General features: G+C 74.7%; 2 protein-coding genes across 3 annotated transcripts; one reads left to right on the forward strand and one right to left on the reverse strand.

The window, feature by feature from the left end:
- Positions 1-7440, reverse strand: ATG9B (autophagy related 9B; the record flags this gene model as incomplete). Its single annotated transcript, XM_042802184.1, has 14 exons — positions 6962-7440; positions 4593-4707; positions 4258-4301; positions 4031-4095; positions 3766-3936; positions 3542-3683; positions 2680-3428; positions 2437-2590; positions 2178-2357; positions 1854-2099; positions 1561-1772; positions 919-1021; positions 240-336; positions 1-89 (listed from the first exon to the last, which is right to left on the reverse strand). Coding segments are annotated over exons 1-14 (2469 nt in total), but the record flags the coding sequence as incomplete, so codon positions are not given.
- An 809-nt stretch (positions 7441-8249) lies between these two features.
- ABCB8 (ATP binding cassette subfamily B member 8) lies at positions 8250-13489 on the forward strand. Of its 2 annotated transcripts, none has more exons than XM_042802110.1 (16): positions 8250-8350; positions 8754-9045; positions 10188-10343; positions 10425-10519; positions 10590-10728; positions 10811-10972; positions 11077-11162; positions 11245-11342; positions 11431-11536; positions 11638-11671; positions 11751-11887; positions 11983-12077; positions 12302-12435; positions 12551-12698; positions 12997-13247; positions 13338-13489. In XM_042802110.1, the coding sequence occupies exons 1-16, from the start codon at positions 8259-8261 to the stop codon at positions 13416-13418; spliced, it is 2106 nt and encodes a 701-aa protein (XP_042658044.1). In that variant the 5' UTR covers positions 8250-8258; the 3' UTR covers positions 13419-13489. The 2 variants fall into 2 exon arrangements, with proteins under 2 accessions (XP_042658044.1, XP_042658045.1); XM_042802111.1 differs by having other exon boundaries at positions 10623-10728.
- The last annotated feature ends 348 nt before the right edge of the window (positions 13490-13837 follow it).

Raw genomic sequence — 13837 nt, forward strand, 5'->3', positions numbered from 1 at the left:
TTCCTCCTCTTCCTCCTCCTCCTCTTCCTCGGCCCAGCCGCCCAGCGGCATCTCCCGGTGCTGAGCCTGCGAGGCCCTGGCAGCCGAGCCTGGGGTGCAGGGGGGGGTCAGAGCCACCCCAGTCCCACAGCCCCAGCCCAGGGGGGGATCCCAGCCCCCAGGACCCCGCAGCTGCCCCGTCTCCGGGCTCAGCCCCGTGGGGGACAGGGCGTCCCTGGGACCCCCAGGGCGGTGCTCACCTGTGGTCACGGTGGGCGGTTTGGGTGCCCCCGCAGCCACCCACACCCCCACGGCCTGGGGCCCGGGGCCCTGCTGCTGCTGCTGCTGCTGGTGGAGCTGGAAGGGTGGGAGGGGTGGTCAGAGCCCCCCGTCAGAGCAGAGGCCCCCCCCCACCACGGTGGTCAGAGCCCCCCATTGTGGCAAGCTGCCTCCCCATGGGGCAGCAGGGAGGGGGGCTCTGTCCTGGTTTGGGCTGAGATAGGGCCCCCCTATAGAGCCCCTATAGCCCCCTCCCCTGCCACTAAAAAAACCCGCCACTCACTCAACCCAGGACAGGCTCCCAGGGCAAGTCACCACCCCTGTCCCCAAAGGGGTGGCAGGAGGGGGGACACGGCTGTGGTGACCCACCCCCCCCAACACCCAGTCTGGCAGCAGCCATGGGGTCCCCGGTCAAAATGAGGCGGGGGGGGGGGGTCACACAGCAGAACAGAGAGCAGAGGGGTCAGCCTGGCAGGGGACTGGGGACGCTGGGCTGGGGACCAGGTGCCAGGGCCAGGCAAGACCCGTGGGGGTGGCGGGGGGCAGGGGGCGAGGGCAGAGCACCCGGACGGGCACAGCTGCACCCAGCGATGCTCTTGGGGGGCCAGGACCCACGTCCCGGGGGTGCTGCGGGCAGGGGGGCCGGCGGGGGGGACGCACCTCGTGCAGGTAGATGGCATGGAGGCTCATCTCGGCCGAGGCCACCTCGGAGAGCAGCGCCGAGCGGCTCAGGCTGCGCAGCCGCGACTCGCTCAGGAGCAGGCTGCGGGCAGAGCCGGTGAGCACCCCCTCCCCGCGCCCACCCCCCGGCCCCGCCACGACACCCCCTCCCCGCGCCCACCCCCCAGCCCCGCCACAACACCCCCTCCCCGCGCCCACCCCCCGGCTTGGCCACGACGCCCCCTCCCCGCGCCCACCCCCCAGCCCCGCCACAACACCCCCTCCCCGCGCCCACACCCCCGGCTTGGCCACGACGCCCCCTCCCCGCGCCCACCCCCCGGCCCCACCATGACACCCCCTCCCCGCGCCCACCCCCTGGCTTGGCCACGACGCCCCCTCCCCGCGCCCACCCCCCAGCCCCAGCCCTGCCACGACGCCCCCTCCCCGCGCCCACCCCCCAGCCCCAGCCCTGCCACGATGCCCCCTCCCCGCGCCCACCCCGCAGCCCTGTCCCTGCCACGACGCCCCCTCCCTGTGCCCACCCCCCATCCCCGCCACCACACCCCCTCCCCGTGCCCACCCTCCACCGCCCCCCAGCACCAGCCCCGGGAGGGGGTGCAGAGCCCTCCCCGCCAGCAGGACCTCTCCTCCGGGAGCCGGCGGTCGCTGGGGCCGTCGGGGCTGTCGGCGGGGGGGCCGCGCGCCCGCCCGGGCAGGGGGGATGCCAGGGAGGCCAGGACGCTGGCGGCAGCGCTGGCGGTGCTGCAGGGCTGGGCGAAGCGCCGGTCCCGGGACACCAGCCCGCTGGCCGAGAGGATGGGCCGCGCCAGGACGCTGGCCAGCAAGCCATCGGGCTGCGGGGACACGCGTCAGGGTAACCCCCGCCCCCCCAAACGGAGCCACCCCGAACCCCCCCTTCGTCCCGCCCCGCTCACCGCCGCCGCCGAGTCGTCGGAGAGCAGGGAGGTGCCCAGCGGCCCCTCGGCCAGGATGTGCTGGGCGGGCGGCGCGGCGGCCGCGTCCTGCTGCACCTTCTCCTTCAGCTGGCTGAGGAAGAGCTCGCTCGGCGGCGGCGGCTGCCAGCGCGGGTTGGTGATGGCGAAGTGCATCAGCGACAGCTCCGTCTTCCCGTTCTCCGCTTGCTGGTACACGGAGGCCTCCGTCTGCCCGGCCGACAGCCACTGCGGGGCAGGGGGGGTGAGCGGGGACGCTGTGCCAGGGACACCCCCCCCACCCCTGGGACACCCCCCCCCCCAAACCTGGGGATTGCCGTGGTTGCGGACGTCGAGCTGGGCGAAGGAGCAGATGTCGCCCACCCCCACCACCTCCACCGTGAAGTTGCGGAAGAAGTCAACGATGTCCAGGGCGCGGGCGGGCAGGGCGAAGATGAGGATGAGGGGGGTGAGGATGGGGCTCAGCAGCTCCTCCAGGATGAAGACCTGCGGGCGACTGGGGTGTCAGGGGGTCCCAGGGGAGCGGGGGGGGCCCCGCCGCCTGCCCGGCCCTGCCCGCGCTCACCGCCTTGTACTGGAAGAGCTGCGCCATCTCGCCGCGCGTCTCCGAGCGGCTGGCGTTGCCCTGCCAGTGGTCGGGCATGTAGTGGACGTGGGCCAGGACGCGCTGCAGCAGCTGCTCCGGGCACCACACCGTGTGCTCGTCGGGGATGAAGGACCTGCGGGCGGGGGGTGCAGGCGTCCCACTGCCCGCCCGGCCGCCCCGCCGCCCCCCGTGCCCGCCGCCGGCACAGCCCGGCGCACCCACCTGGCCACGGTGACCACCAGCCCCAGCAGCGTGATGGCGGTGAGGATGTGCTGCACCGTCAGCACGTCCTCGTCGTAGACGGTCAGGACGATGAGCACGGCCAGGATGGAGCCGGCGAAGAAGCCGACGTTCTTGGCCAGCACGGTGAGCAGCGGGCTGGTGAAGGAGTTCATGTACTTGGTGGCCGGCTTGTAGCCGCGGCTCAGCCGCGCCTGCAGCTCGTGGTTGAGCTCGTTGAAGTGGCGCAGGTAGTGGCGGCCGTAGAGCGACCAGCGGCGGGCGCCCAGGCTGCCCGGCTCCCGCTTGATCACCTCGGCGTAGCTGAAGAAGGCGTAGAGGAGCTGCCAGACCAGCACGCAGGGGCAGAGCAGGAGGTTGGCCAGCCCCAGCAGCACCATGGCACGGGCCAGGCGCTGGGCCAGCTCCCGCCGGGCGCCCGCCCGCTTGCACTGCGGCCGCAGGCTCCACTTGTTCTGGAAGAGGGAGCCGGGGCCCCAGAAGAGAAGCAGCTCCAGGTTGTACTTGAGGCCCTGGGTGAGGAAGACGACGGGCCCCAGCAGCGGCAGGCGGAAGCGGACGGGCAGCAGCGACTTGTTGACCATGGCCACCGTGTAGTTCTTGAAGCGCAGGATGCGGTGGTAGATGTCCAGCTCCGTCAGCTCCCGCTTGTGCACGCACATCTGCTGCCGGCGCTGCAGCGAGATCAGCCGCGCCTGCACCTCCTGCCAGCTGTAGTTGCACAGCCCCTCCTGCAACCAACAACGCGCCGACGGACGCCGGCGCGGCGCGGCTCAGCGCGGCTCGGCACGGCCCGGCACGGCACAGCCGGCCCCGCCAGCCCCCTCCCCGCGGTCCCGCTCACCGCCGGGATGTTGAGCGCTTTGATGTAGAAGGTGCGGATCTCCCAGTAGCTCAGCAGGCTGCAGAGCACCTTCACCAGCCGGTACAGCCAGAAGACGGCTGCCATCACCAGCAGGAAGATGATCCAGCCGCTGGCCCGGATCCTGGGGGGGGGGGGGGGACGCGGGTCAGGGGGGGTCCCGGCAGTGCTGGGGCCCCCCGGGCGGGCGTGCGGGCGGCGCTCACCTCCGGGCGCACTGCGGGGCGGGCAGGACGGCGTCGGGCAGCGTCACCTTGCCGCGGTCGGGGGCCCCCCCGCCGGCGTGGCTGTGGTTGAGCGGGCGGTTGGCGAAGAGGACGTCGTACTCCACGCAGCACAGGAGGAAGGTGGAGAAGGTGACGACGAACAGGAACTGCCTGGGGGGGGATGTGATGGTGGGGGGGGGGGTGTCAGCGGGGACCCTCACCCCGTGGCCGCCGGGCACGGCACGGCCGTCCCGCCAGCACTTACACCAGCTCAAAGACGTCGGAGAGCATCATGCAGGCGAAGCCGTTCTTCTGGTGGAAGTGGTAGATGTTCGGGGCGCGTTAAGGAGCGTGTGCCCACAGCGACGGATCCCCCCGTGCCCCCCACCCCCCCACCCCACCCCCCGGCACCGGGGTCCCCCCGCCCCCCCGCCGCGGTGCCGGCGACGGGCAGGGCTGGGCAGCGGCCAGGCAGGGGCCCTGCAAGGATATCTTGGTGAAGAAATTATCCAGGTTCTTGATGTGGTGCCAGGAGTCTGGCGAGGAGAGAAAAACAGCGCCGGGCTCAGCGGGGGCCACGGCACCGCCCGCCCCCCACCCTCGCACCCACAGCCCCCCCGGCTTGTGACCGGTTGGAGGGCTGTGGTGCCCCCCCCCCCCCCCCCCAGGCTGCCGTCCCTCCCCTCCGATCGAGCCCCACGGGGAGGCCACGACCCCCCGATTGCCCACTGTGACCCCCCCCACCCCCAGGGCAGCAGTGCCCCCCCAGCAGCTCGGTGTGTGTGCATGTGTCGTCCCCCCCCAAGCAGGGACTGCACCACCGCTACCTTGCAGCCCCTCGGTGACGTGCACCAGCAGCTCCTCCTCGCCGGGGGGTGAGTCCTCCTCGAAGTCCTCCAGCCGCCGGTACTCCCCCTGCGCCGCCATCGCCCGCCGTGCCGCCTGCCAGGGACGCCCAGTCGGCACCCGCCGCCGCGGCCCAGGGACCCCCGCCCGGCACAGACCCTGGCAATGGGGGGTGCCTGGGGGCACGGAGCCCGCCCCCCCCACCCCGCCAGCCCCATGGGCCGTGGGGCAGCCAGAGCCCGGCCGCGGGGCACGGGGATGCCGTGCCGTGCCGGGGCGAGCCGGGCTGAGCTGTTTGCCCCGCGGCCGGGAGCCGGAAATGCCGGCGAGGTCACGCAGCACCGCCCGCGTGCCCCAAATTCGGGCGGCCTGAGCTGGCCACGGTCACGGCCACGGCCACGACCACGTCCCGTCCCACCGGCTGGATCACCGCCAGCGCCCCGGGGAGAGACCCCTGCCCAGCCCGGCAGAGACCCCGCTTCACCCCACATCCCCCCTCGGGCCATGCTGCGCTGACCCCCCACAATCCCAGTGGAGTGGACCCCGTTCCCCATGGACCCCATTCCCCATGGACCCCCTCCCCACGGAGCCCCCCCTGGGGCAGCGAACAGCCCCAAGCCAGGGGGTCGGGACTGAGCTCAGGGCCAGCTCCTGAGCCCCCGTGGCCTATTAATGCCCTGGGGACCCCCAGCCATGAGGGAGAGACTTTGGAGCAGGATGGGACCCCCAACCCTCCCGGGAAAGGGCAGCACCCCCCGGCCCCTGGGGAAGGAGGGGACCCCTGGATGCTTGGGGCAGGATGGGACCCTCAACCCCCCGGGGTCAGGACAGGACCCCCATTCCCCCCCTGGGGAAGGACAGGACCCTTGGACCCTCGAGGCAGGATGGGACCCTCAACCCGCCAGGTCAGGACAGGACCCCTGGACACTCAAATCAGGATGAGACCTCTGGACTCTCAGGGCAGGAACCCCCCCTCTACTCATGGCAGGACGGGACCCCCACCCCCTGGGGAAGTACAAGACCCCTGGACTCTCACGGCAGGATGGGACCCTCAGATCCTTAGGGAAGGACAGGAGACCCTAATTCCCCTGGGGCAGGTTGGGACTCTTCAACCCCTTAGGGCAGGAAGGGACCCCCACTCCCCCGTGAAAGGGCAGCACCCCCAGGCCATGGGGAAGGAGGAGACCCCCAGACCCTTGGGGCAGGATGGGACCCTCAACCCCTTGGGGAAGCACAGGACCCCCGCTGCCCCGGGGCCGGATGGGACCCCTGGGCTCTCAGGGCAGGACGGGACACCCACCCCCAGGGCAGGGCAGGACAGGACCCCCCTCGTCCGTCCCCCGCCGCCCTCCCCTTACCGCCGCCGGTCAGCGCTCCCGCAGCCCCGCACGTCACCAGCGTCCCCTCCCGTGGCCAGGGCCAGTGGCCGGCTGGGCTGGTGGCCACAGGTGATGCTCCCCAGCCCCACCCCGCTGCCGGGGCCTGACTCACGGCGCCGGGGCCGGTGTGGCCAGGCCGCGGGCACGGGGGAGCCCCGGGCCCCGGGGCGGTGATTCAGCAGGAGGGACGCGGCCGGCAGAGACACGGGCCACCGCCGGACACGCCGTCCCTGCGCTGACCCCCGGCCTTGTGCAACTCCCCGTTGGGGACAGAGCCACCGTGTCCCCCGGGATCGGGTGTCCCGGCTGGTGACGCCGGCGCAGCCCTTCCCCCCACGTGCCCCACACCGGGTGGCCAAAAATACCCGCGGGGCCCGGGCACCCGAAAATAGCCCGGGTGGTGTAAACAGCCAGGGGGGGGCCAAGGGCCGGCGAGGGGACCCCCGTGGCAGGGCAGGGCAGCCGGTGCCCCGCACGCCCCGGCACAGCCCCAGGGGACGTGGGCACCCGTGGGGGCGTACCCCTGGTGACCCCTGCGAGGGCACGCGTGCCCCAGTGTCAGATGGAGGGGACCCCCCCGACCCTGCAGGGACGCACACGCCTCGGTGGGGACGCGTGGCAGAGTGACAGCCCTACGGCGACCTGCACCCCGCGGTGACACGTACCCCAAGAGCAGCGCGGTGACACACACCCTGCGGGGACACGGCCACTCCGTGGGGACACTCCCGTGGGGACACTCCCGTCACGCGCGGGCACCGGCAGCCCCGTGTCCCCATGTCCCACGGCATGGGGGGGGGGGGTCTGGAGTGCGGCGTCCCGGGACGGGGGACCCCAGGAAGGAGTGGGGTGACCCCGCACCGGGGGCACCGTGACTGCCTGGGGCCATGCCAGGGGCGGCCGCTCCCGCGTCCCCCATCTCCCGGTGCCCCCCGTCCCCCGCTGCCCCCCCCGTTACCCCCGTCCCAGCTCACCTGGTGCTCGGTGCCGGCCCGGTCCCCGTGTCCCCGGTACCGGGCTCTCACCTGGCCCCGCAGCCCGCCCCGGCACCGGGACTGTGTCCCGCCGCCGGCCATGGCCGCACCGGGACCGGCACCGGGGGGGCGGGCGCGGGTCCCGGGGGGGTCCCCCGCCGTGGGGACCGCGGTCCGAGCGCGGGCAAGGCGGGCCCGGCGCGGGGTCCCGGTGCGGGGTCCGGGGGTGCGAGGCCGGGGGGGGGGTGACACACACAGAGGGGGTGCAGGGCCCGGGTTCCCGGAGCGGGGCCCGGGGAGCAGCGAGGGGCCCCGGGTGCTGGCGGAGGGTGCGGGGAGGGACGGGGGTGCGGGGCCCGGGGGGGGGTGGTGGGGCGCGGCGTCCGGGGGGGGTCGAGGGGCCAGCGCAGGGCCGGGGCGGGTCGGAGCCGGCGCAGGGCCCGGGCCGCGGTGCTGGGGCTCCTCCCGCCGCGGCCGGTACCGCCCCGGTACAGCCCCTGCCCGCCCCGGTACCGCCCCGGTACAACCCCTGACCGCCCCTGCCCGCCCCGGTACAGCCCCTGCCCGCCCCGGTACCGCCCCGGTACAACCCCTGCCCGCCCCTGCCCACCCCGGTACCGCCCCGGTTCCGCCCCGGTACAGCCCCTGACCGCCCCTGTCCGCCCCGGTACCACCCCGGTTCCACCCCGGTACAGCCCCTGACCGCCCCTGCCCGCCCCGGTACCACCCCGGTTCCACCCCGGTACAACCCCTGCCCGCCCCTGCCCGCCCCGGTACCACCCCGGAGCCCTTGCCCTCCCCTGCCCTCCCCGGTACCGCCTCAGTTCCACCCCGGTACAGCCCCTGCCCACCCCGGTACCGCCCCGGTTCCGCCCCGGTACAGCCCCTGACCGCCCCTGCCCGCCCCGGTACCACCCCGGTTCCACCCCGGTACAACCCCTGCCCGCCCCTGCCCGCCTCGGTACCGCCCCGGTACAGCCCCTGCCCGCCCCTGCCCGCCCCGGTACCACCCCGGAGCCCTTGCCCTCCCCTGCCCTCCCCGGTACCGCCTCAGTTCCACCCCGGTACAGCCCCTGCCCGGCCCGGTACCGCCCCGGTTCCACCCCGGTACAGCCCCTGCCCGCCCCTGTTCCACTCCGGTTCCACCCCGGTCCCACCTCGGTCCCGCCCCTGCCCTCCCCTGCCCGCTCCGGTCCCGCCCCGGTGCCGCCCCGGTCCCGCCCGGTGCCGCCCCGGTGCCGCCCCGGTGCCGCCCCGGTGCCGCCCCGGTGCCGCCCGGTGCCGCCCCGGTGCCGCCATGCTGCTGCTGTTGCTGCGGGGTCTCGGTGCTCGGTCCGGGCTCCGCTCGGTGCCCGCTGCGCTGCGGCCGCCCCCCGCCCCGGGGCGCAGGTACCGGGGAGCCCCGGCCCTGGGGGGGGCGGTGGGCGCTGGGGAGGGGCGAGCCCGGACTCTGCGTCCCCGGGGGTCGGGGGGGTCAAGGGTGCGCGGGGGGCGGGCGTTGGGGCTCCCGGGGGGGGTGCAGGGGTACGCGGACACCTCGGGGCAGCGGGGCGGGGGTCGGGGTCCCAGACGCTGCGGGGGGGGGGGGGGGGCCGAGCGGGAGGGTGCTGGCGCTTGGGTGGGGGGCGTGTCCGGGAGCAGGGACACCGGGCACGGCGGGAGGGGGAGCGAGGGTGTCCCCCACCCCGGGACAGCCCAGGGCGGCCTGGGGAGACCGGCCGTGCCTGGGGGGGGGGGGGACACACACAGCCCTCGCCAGCTCCCACCCCCCCCCACTCACCCCTCTCCCCAGTTTCAGGTATGGGGGGGGGCGCCTGGGGCTCGCTGGCCCCCCTCGCCCCCCCCCCGGCCCCCCCGCGCCAGCCCTGCGCTGCCTGCTCCTGGCCGGCCCGGCCGCGGGCTGCGTGGCCCTGGGCTTGCTGGGCACGGCCGCACGCTGCCAGGCGGTCACCGGCCCCCCCGGCCCCCCCGGCCCCCCCGGCCCCCCCGACCCCGCGCAGCCCCGGCCGGAGCCCACCTTCGACTGGCCGGCGCTCTGGACCTTCCTGCGGCCCCAGCTCCTGGCCCTCTCGGCGGCCGTCGTGGTGAGCAGGGGCGGGCAGGCGGCCGCGGTCCCCCCCGTTGTCCTGTCCCCGTGCCCTGGTGTGACACACACCCGCCGTCCCCGTGCCCTGGTGTGACACACACCCGCCGTCCCCGTGCCCTGCTGTGACACCCGCCGTCCCCGTGCCCTGCTGTGACACTGTGACACCTGCCGTCCCCGTGCCCTGGTGTGACACCCCCCATCCCCATGCCCTGGTTGTGACACAAACCCGCCGTCCCCGTGCCCTGGTGTGACACACACCCCCTGTCCCCGTGCCCTGCTGTGACAGACACCCCCCGTCCCCGTGCCCTGGTGTGACAGACACCCGCCGTCCCCGTGCCCTGGTGTGACACCCCCCATCCCCATGCCCTGGTTGTGACACAAACCCGCCGTCCCCGTGCCCTGGTGTGACACACACCCCCTGTCCCCGTGCCCTGCTGTGACAGACACCCGCCGTCCCCGTGCCCTGGTGTGACACACACCCGCCGTCCCCGTGCCCTGGTGTGACACCCGCCGTCCCCGTGCCCTGGTGTGACACACACCCGCTGTCCCCGTGCCCTGCTGTGACACCCGCCGTGCCCTGCTGTGACACCCCCCATCCCCGTGCCCTGCTGTGACACCCCCCGTGCCCTGGTGTGACACCCGCTGTCCCCGTGCCCTGGTGTGACACACACCCGCCGTCCCCGTGCCCTGGTGTGACACCCCCCGTCCCCGTGCCCTGGTGTGACACCCCCCGTCCCCGTGCCCTGGTGTGACACACACCCCCCGTCCCCGTGCCCTGGTGTGACACACACCCGCTGTCCCCGTGCCCTGGTGTGACACCCCCCGTCCCCGTGCCCTGCTGTGACACCCCCCGTGCCCTGCTGTGACACACACCCCCTGTCCCCGTGCCCTGCTGTGACACCCCCTGTCCCCGTGCCCTGCTGTGACACCCCCTGTCCCCGTGCCCTGCTGTGACATCCCCCGTCCCCGTGCCCTGCTGTGACACACACCCGCCGTCCCCGTGCCCTGGTGTGACACCCCCCTGCCGTCCCCGTGCCCTGCTGTGACACTCCCCGTGCCCTGCTGTGACACCCCCCTGCCGTCCCCGTGCCCTGCTGTGACACCCCCCGTGCCCTGGTGTGACACCCCCCGTCCCCGCAGCTGGCGCTGGGCGCAGCCCTGCTCAACATCCACATCCCGGTGCTGCTGGGGCAGCTGGTGAACGTGGTGGCCCGCTGCGCCCGCGGCCACCTCGCCGGCTACCTGCGGGAAGCGCGGCGCCCGGCCCTGCGCCTGCTCGCCGTCTACTGCCTGCAGGTGGGTGCTGGCACCCCGAGCCGGGTGGGGGGGGTCCCGGCGGGGCTGCCCCCCACCCTGCCGAGCCCCTCTCCTCCGCAGGGGCTGCTGACTTTCGGGTACATCGCGCTGCTGGCGCGGGTCGGGGAGCAGGTAGCGGGCAGCATGCGCAAGGCGCTCTTCGTCTCCCTGCTCCGGTAAAACACCCCGCGGGGCGGTGAGAGGGATGGGGTGCGCGGCGGGGGGGGGGGCGACACACCCCCCCAGCCCACCACCGCTCCCCCCCCCCTCTCCGGGCAGGCAGGACGTGGCGTTCTTCGACGCCAACCGGACGGGGCAGCTGGTGAACCGGCTGACGGCCGACATCCAGGAATTCAAGTCCTCCTTCAAGCTGGCCATCTCCCAGGTGAGGCCGGCAACCGCCAGCACCGGCTCCCCCCCCCCGAGACCCCCCCTGGCCCCCAGCACCCACCCGTGCCCCCCGCCAGGGCCTGCGCAGCGGCACGCAGACGGTGGGCTGCTTCGTCTCGCTCTACCTGCTCTCGCCCAAGCTGACGGGGCTGCTGCTCGTGGCGCTGCCCGTGTTGGTGGGCGCCGGGGCCCTCATCGGCGCCGTCCTCCGCAGCTTCTCCCGCCAGGCGCAGGAGCAGGTAACCCCCCCCACCCCCTCCAAGGGACCCCACCACCCCCCAGCGCCAGAGCAGGGGGTGTCCTGTGTGGCCCCCCCCCCCCCCCTCCATCCCTCTCCCCGCAGGTGGCTAAAGCCACGGGGGTGGCAGACGAGGTGCTGGGCAATGTCCGGACCGTGCGCGCCTTCGCCATGGAGGACCGGCAGGCAGGGTAAGGGGGGCAGCTGCGGGGGGGGGGGGTGTCTCTCCCAGCGGGGGGGGCTGAGGGGTGTCAGCCCCCTCCCTGCCCGCAGGCTGTACTGCGCCGAGGTGGACCGCGCCGGCTGGCTGAACGAGCGGCTGGGGCTGGGCATCGCCGCCTTCCAGGGGCTCTCCAACCTGGCGCTCAACGGTGAGCGGGCATCTGGGGGGCAGGACCCGGTGGTGCCGTGGGGCAGGACCCCCCTCCGGGTCTCACCTGCACCCCCCCGGCCCCGCAGGCATCGTCCTGGGGACCATCTTCGTGGGCGGCTCCATGATGGCCGGGGATGAGCTCTCGCCGGGCGACCTCATGTCCTTCCTGGTGGCCTCGCAGACGGTGCAAAGGTCAGGGCAGGGCCCGGCGCGGCGCATCCCCGGGGCCCCGGTGAGCCACATCCTGCCCGGGGCACAGCCCTGAGCTCGGCCTCTCCCCTTGCGCCCCGCAGGTCCATGGCCAACATCTCCATCCTGCTTGGGCAGGTAGGTGGGGTGGGGGGCTCCCGCTGGAGCTGGGGGGCAGGGGCTGGGGGGTGCTCCCACTGCTGTGTCCCCCTCGCAGGTGGTGCGAGGTCTGAGCGCCGGCGCCCGCGTCTTTGAGTTGCTGGCGCTGGAGCCCAGCGTGGCGCTGCGGGGGGGGGGCTCCATCCCCAGCCACTCCCTGCTCGGCCACATCGCCTTCCACCACGTCTCCTTCAGGTGAGCTGCACCAGCCCCCTCCCCTTGAGCCACCCCGCAGGCTGGGGGGCCGGCACCGTGCTCCCACAGCCCCCCCCCCGCTCCTCTCCCTGCAGCTACCCCACCCGCCCGGGCTACCTGGTCCTGCGGGACTTCAGCCTCACCCTGCCCCCCTGCAAGACCGTGGCCATCGTGGGACCATCCGGAGGAGGTACTGGCCCCCCCCGGGACCCACAGCCCTCCCTGCACCCCCAGCGCAGGGGACACCCTCTCCACTCCCTGGGCGCACCCTCCTGCGCCCCAGCCCTCTGCCCGGTGAGCCCAGTTGCACTGGGAACCGGCCCCCGTGCCTCCCGTGGTGCTGGAGCTGGGGGGCCCCAGGGGGGCGCGCAGCCGGGGGGCGTGGCGGGGCTTGAGGGGGTCCCCCCTCCGCAGGGAAATCGACGGTGGCGGCGCTGCTGGAGCGGTTCTACGAGCCCACGCAGGGCAGCATCACCCTGGACGGCCACGACATCTCCTCCCTGGACCCCTCCTGGCTGCGGGGGCACGTCATCGGCTTCATCGGCCAGGTTGGGGGCTGCCGTGGGGCGCTTCCCCCAGGCGCCGGGTGGGAACCCCCCAGGGGACAGGGGGGGAGGTGACCCTGTCCGGGGCTCGGCGCTGAGGGGCCGGACACTGCCGCAGGAGCCGGTGCTCTTCGGAACAACCATCCTGGAGAACATCCGCTTCGGGAAGCCGGGAGCCTCCGACGCCGAGGTGTACGCCGCGGCCCAGCTCGCCAACGCCGACGGCTTCATCCGCAGCTTCCCCGAGGGCTACGGCACCGTCGTGGGTATGTGCCACAGAGTGGGGCAGGCGGGCGGGGACCCCCGAACCCACGCAGCCGCCCCACGGGACAGGCGGAGAAGCACGAAGCCCAAGTCTGGCTGCCCGTCACCGCCGGCACGAGGCTGTGCCGGGAGGGAGCGGCGGCTGCGCCGGGCTTCCCGCGGCATGGATGTCGTTTGGCGCTGGTATTCGGGGGGGGGGGGGGGGGGAACACAGCTGCGCCCCTCGGCTCCCATCCTCGCGGTGGGGGGGGTCTCCCCAAGCTGGGGCGGCACCGGCATCCCCGCGGTTGTCCCCGCCAGGCGAGCGCGGCGCGACGCTGTCGGGGGGTCAGAAGCAGCGCATCGCCATCGCCCGGGCCCTGCTGAAGGACCCCCCCGTGCTGATCCTGGACGAGGCCACGAGCGCGCTGGACGCGCAGGCGGAGCGGGTGGTGCAGGAGGCGTTGGACCGCGCCGTCTCGGGCCGCACCGTCCTGCTCATCGCCCACCGCCTCAGCACCATCCGGGGCGCGGACCTCATCGTGGTGCTGGCGCAGGGCCGGGTGGCCGAGGTGGGCAGCACCGGGGGGGGGGGGGTGAGGGGAAAGGGGGGGGACACACGGGCAGCCACATGGGTGACACCGTCTCCATTGTCCCCGCAGGCGGGGACCCACGAGGAGCTGGTGCGACGGGGGGGTCTCTACGCCGAGCTCATCCGCCGGCAGACCAAGGACCGATCCTGAGTGGGGGGGGGGGGGCAGCTGCTCCCGGGGTGCCCCCCTGCTGCTCCCCAATAAACCAGCACTGGAAGGCGGCTGTGGGGGCTCAGCTGTGTGGTGTGGGGTTGTGGGGGGGGGGGGTGCACCGGCCCTGCTCCCCCCACCACTGCCAGGGGGCGGAGCCTCGGGGGGGTGACGGTGGATTTGGGGCGGGGACGACCCCGCCCCTCCCTGCCTGCGCACCCCGGGGGACGGGCAGCTGCCGGCAGTGTCCTGCGTGGGAAGGTGGGGGGGTCCCCCCTCCGTCGGTCCCCCGGGGTGGGGGTCCCCAGGGCCGTCCCGGTGAAGGGGAGCGGGTGGCCGGTTTCGGTGCCGCTCGCTGCGTGTCCCCTGTCCCGGGGGGCCACCATGGCGGGGCTGGCACTACCCGCCCCCCCCCCCGG

Source organism: Tyto alba, unplaced genomic scaffold (assembly GCF_018691265.1).
Source record: "Tyto alba isolate M040663 unplaced genomic scaffold, T.alba_DEE_v4.0 Super-Scaffold_38, whole genome shotgun sequence".
Classification (NCBI taxonomy): Eukaryota; Metazoa; Chordata; class Aves; order Strigiformes; family Tytonidae; genus Tyto; species Tyto alba.

What these genes read in the sequence shown, in the direction of transcription:
- ABCB8 (XM_042802110.1), top strand. Translation starts at nt 8,259, where the DNA reads ATGCTGCTGCTGTTGCTGCGGGGTCTCGGTGCTCGGTCCGGGCTCCGC. An exon ending in CCCTCTCGGCGGCCGTCGTG is followed by an intron (nt 9,046 to 10,187) that starts GTGAGCAGGGGC and finishes CCGTCCCCGCAG; the next exon opens with CTGGCGCTGGGCGCAGCCCT. An exon ending in TCGCCGTCTACTGCCTGCAG is followed by an intron (nt 10,344 to 10,424) that starts GTGGGTGCTGGC and finishes TCTCCTCCGCAG; the next exon opens with GGGCTGCTGACTTTCGGGTA.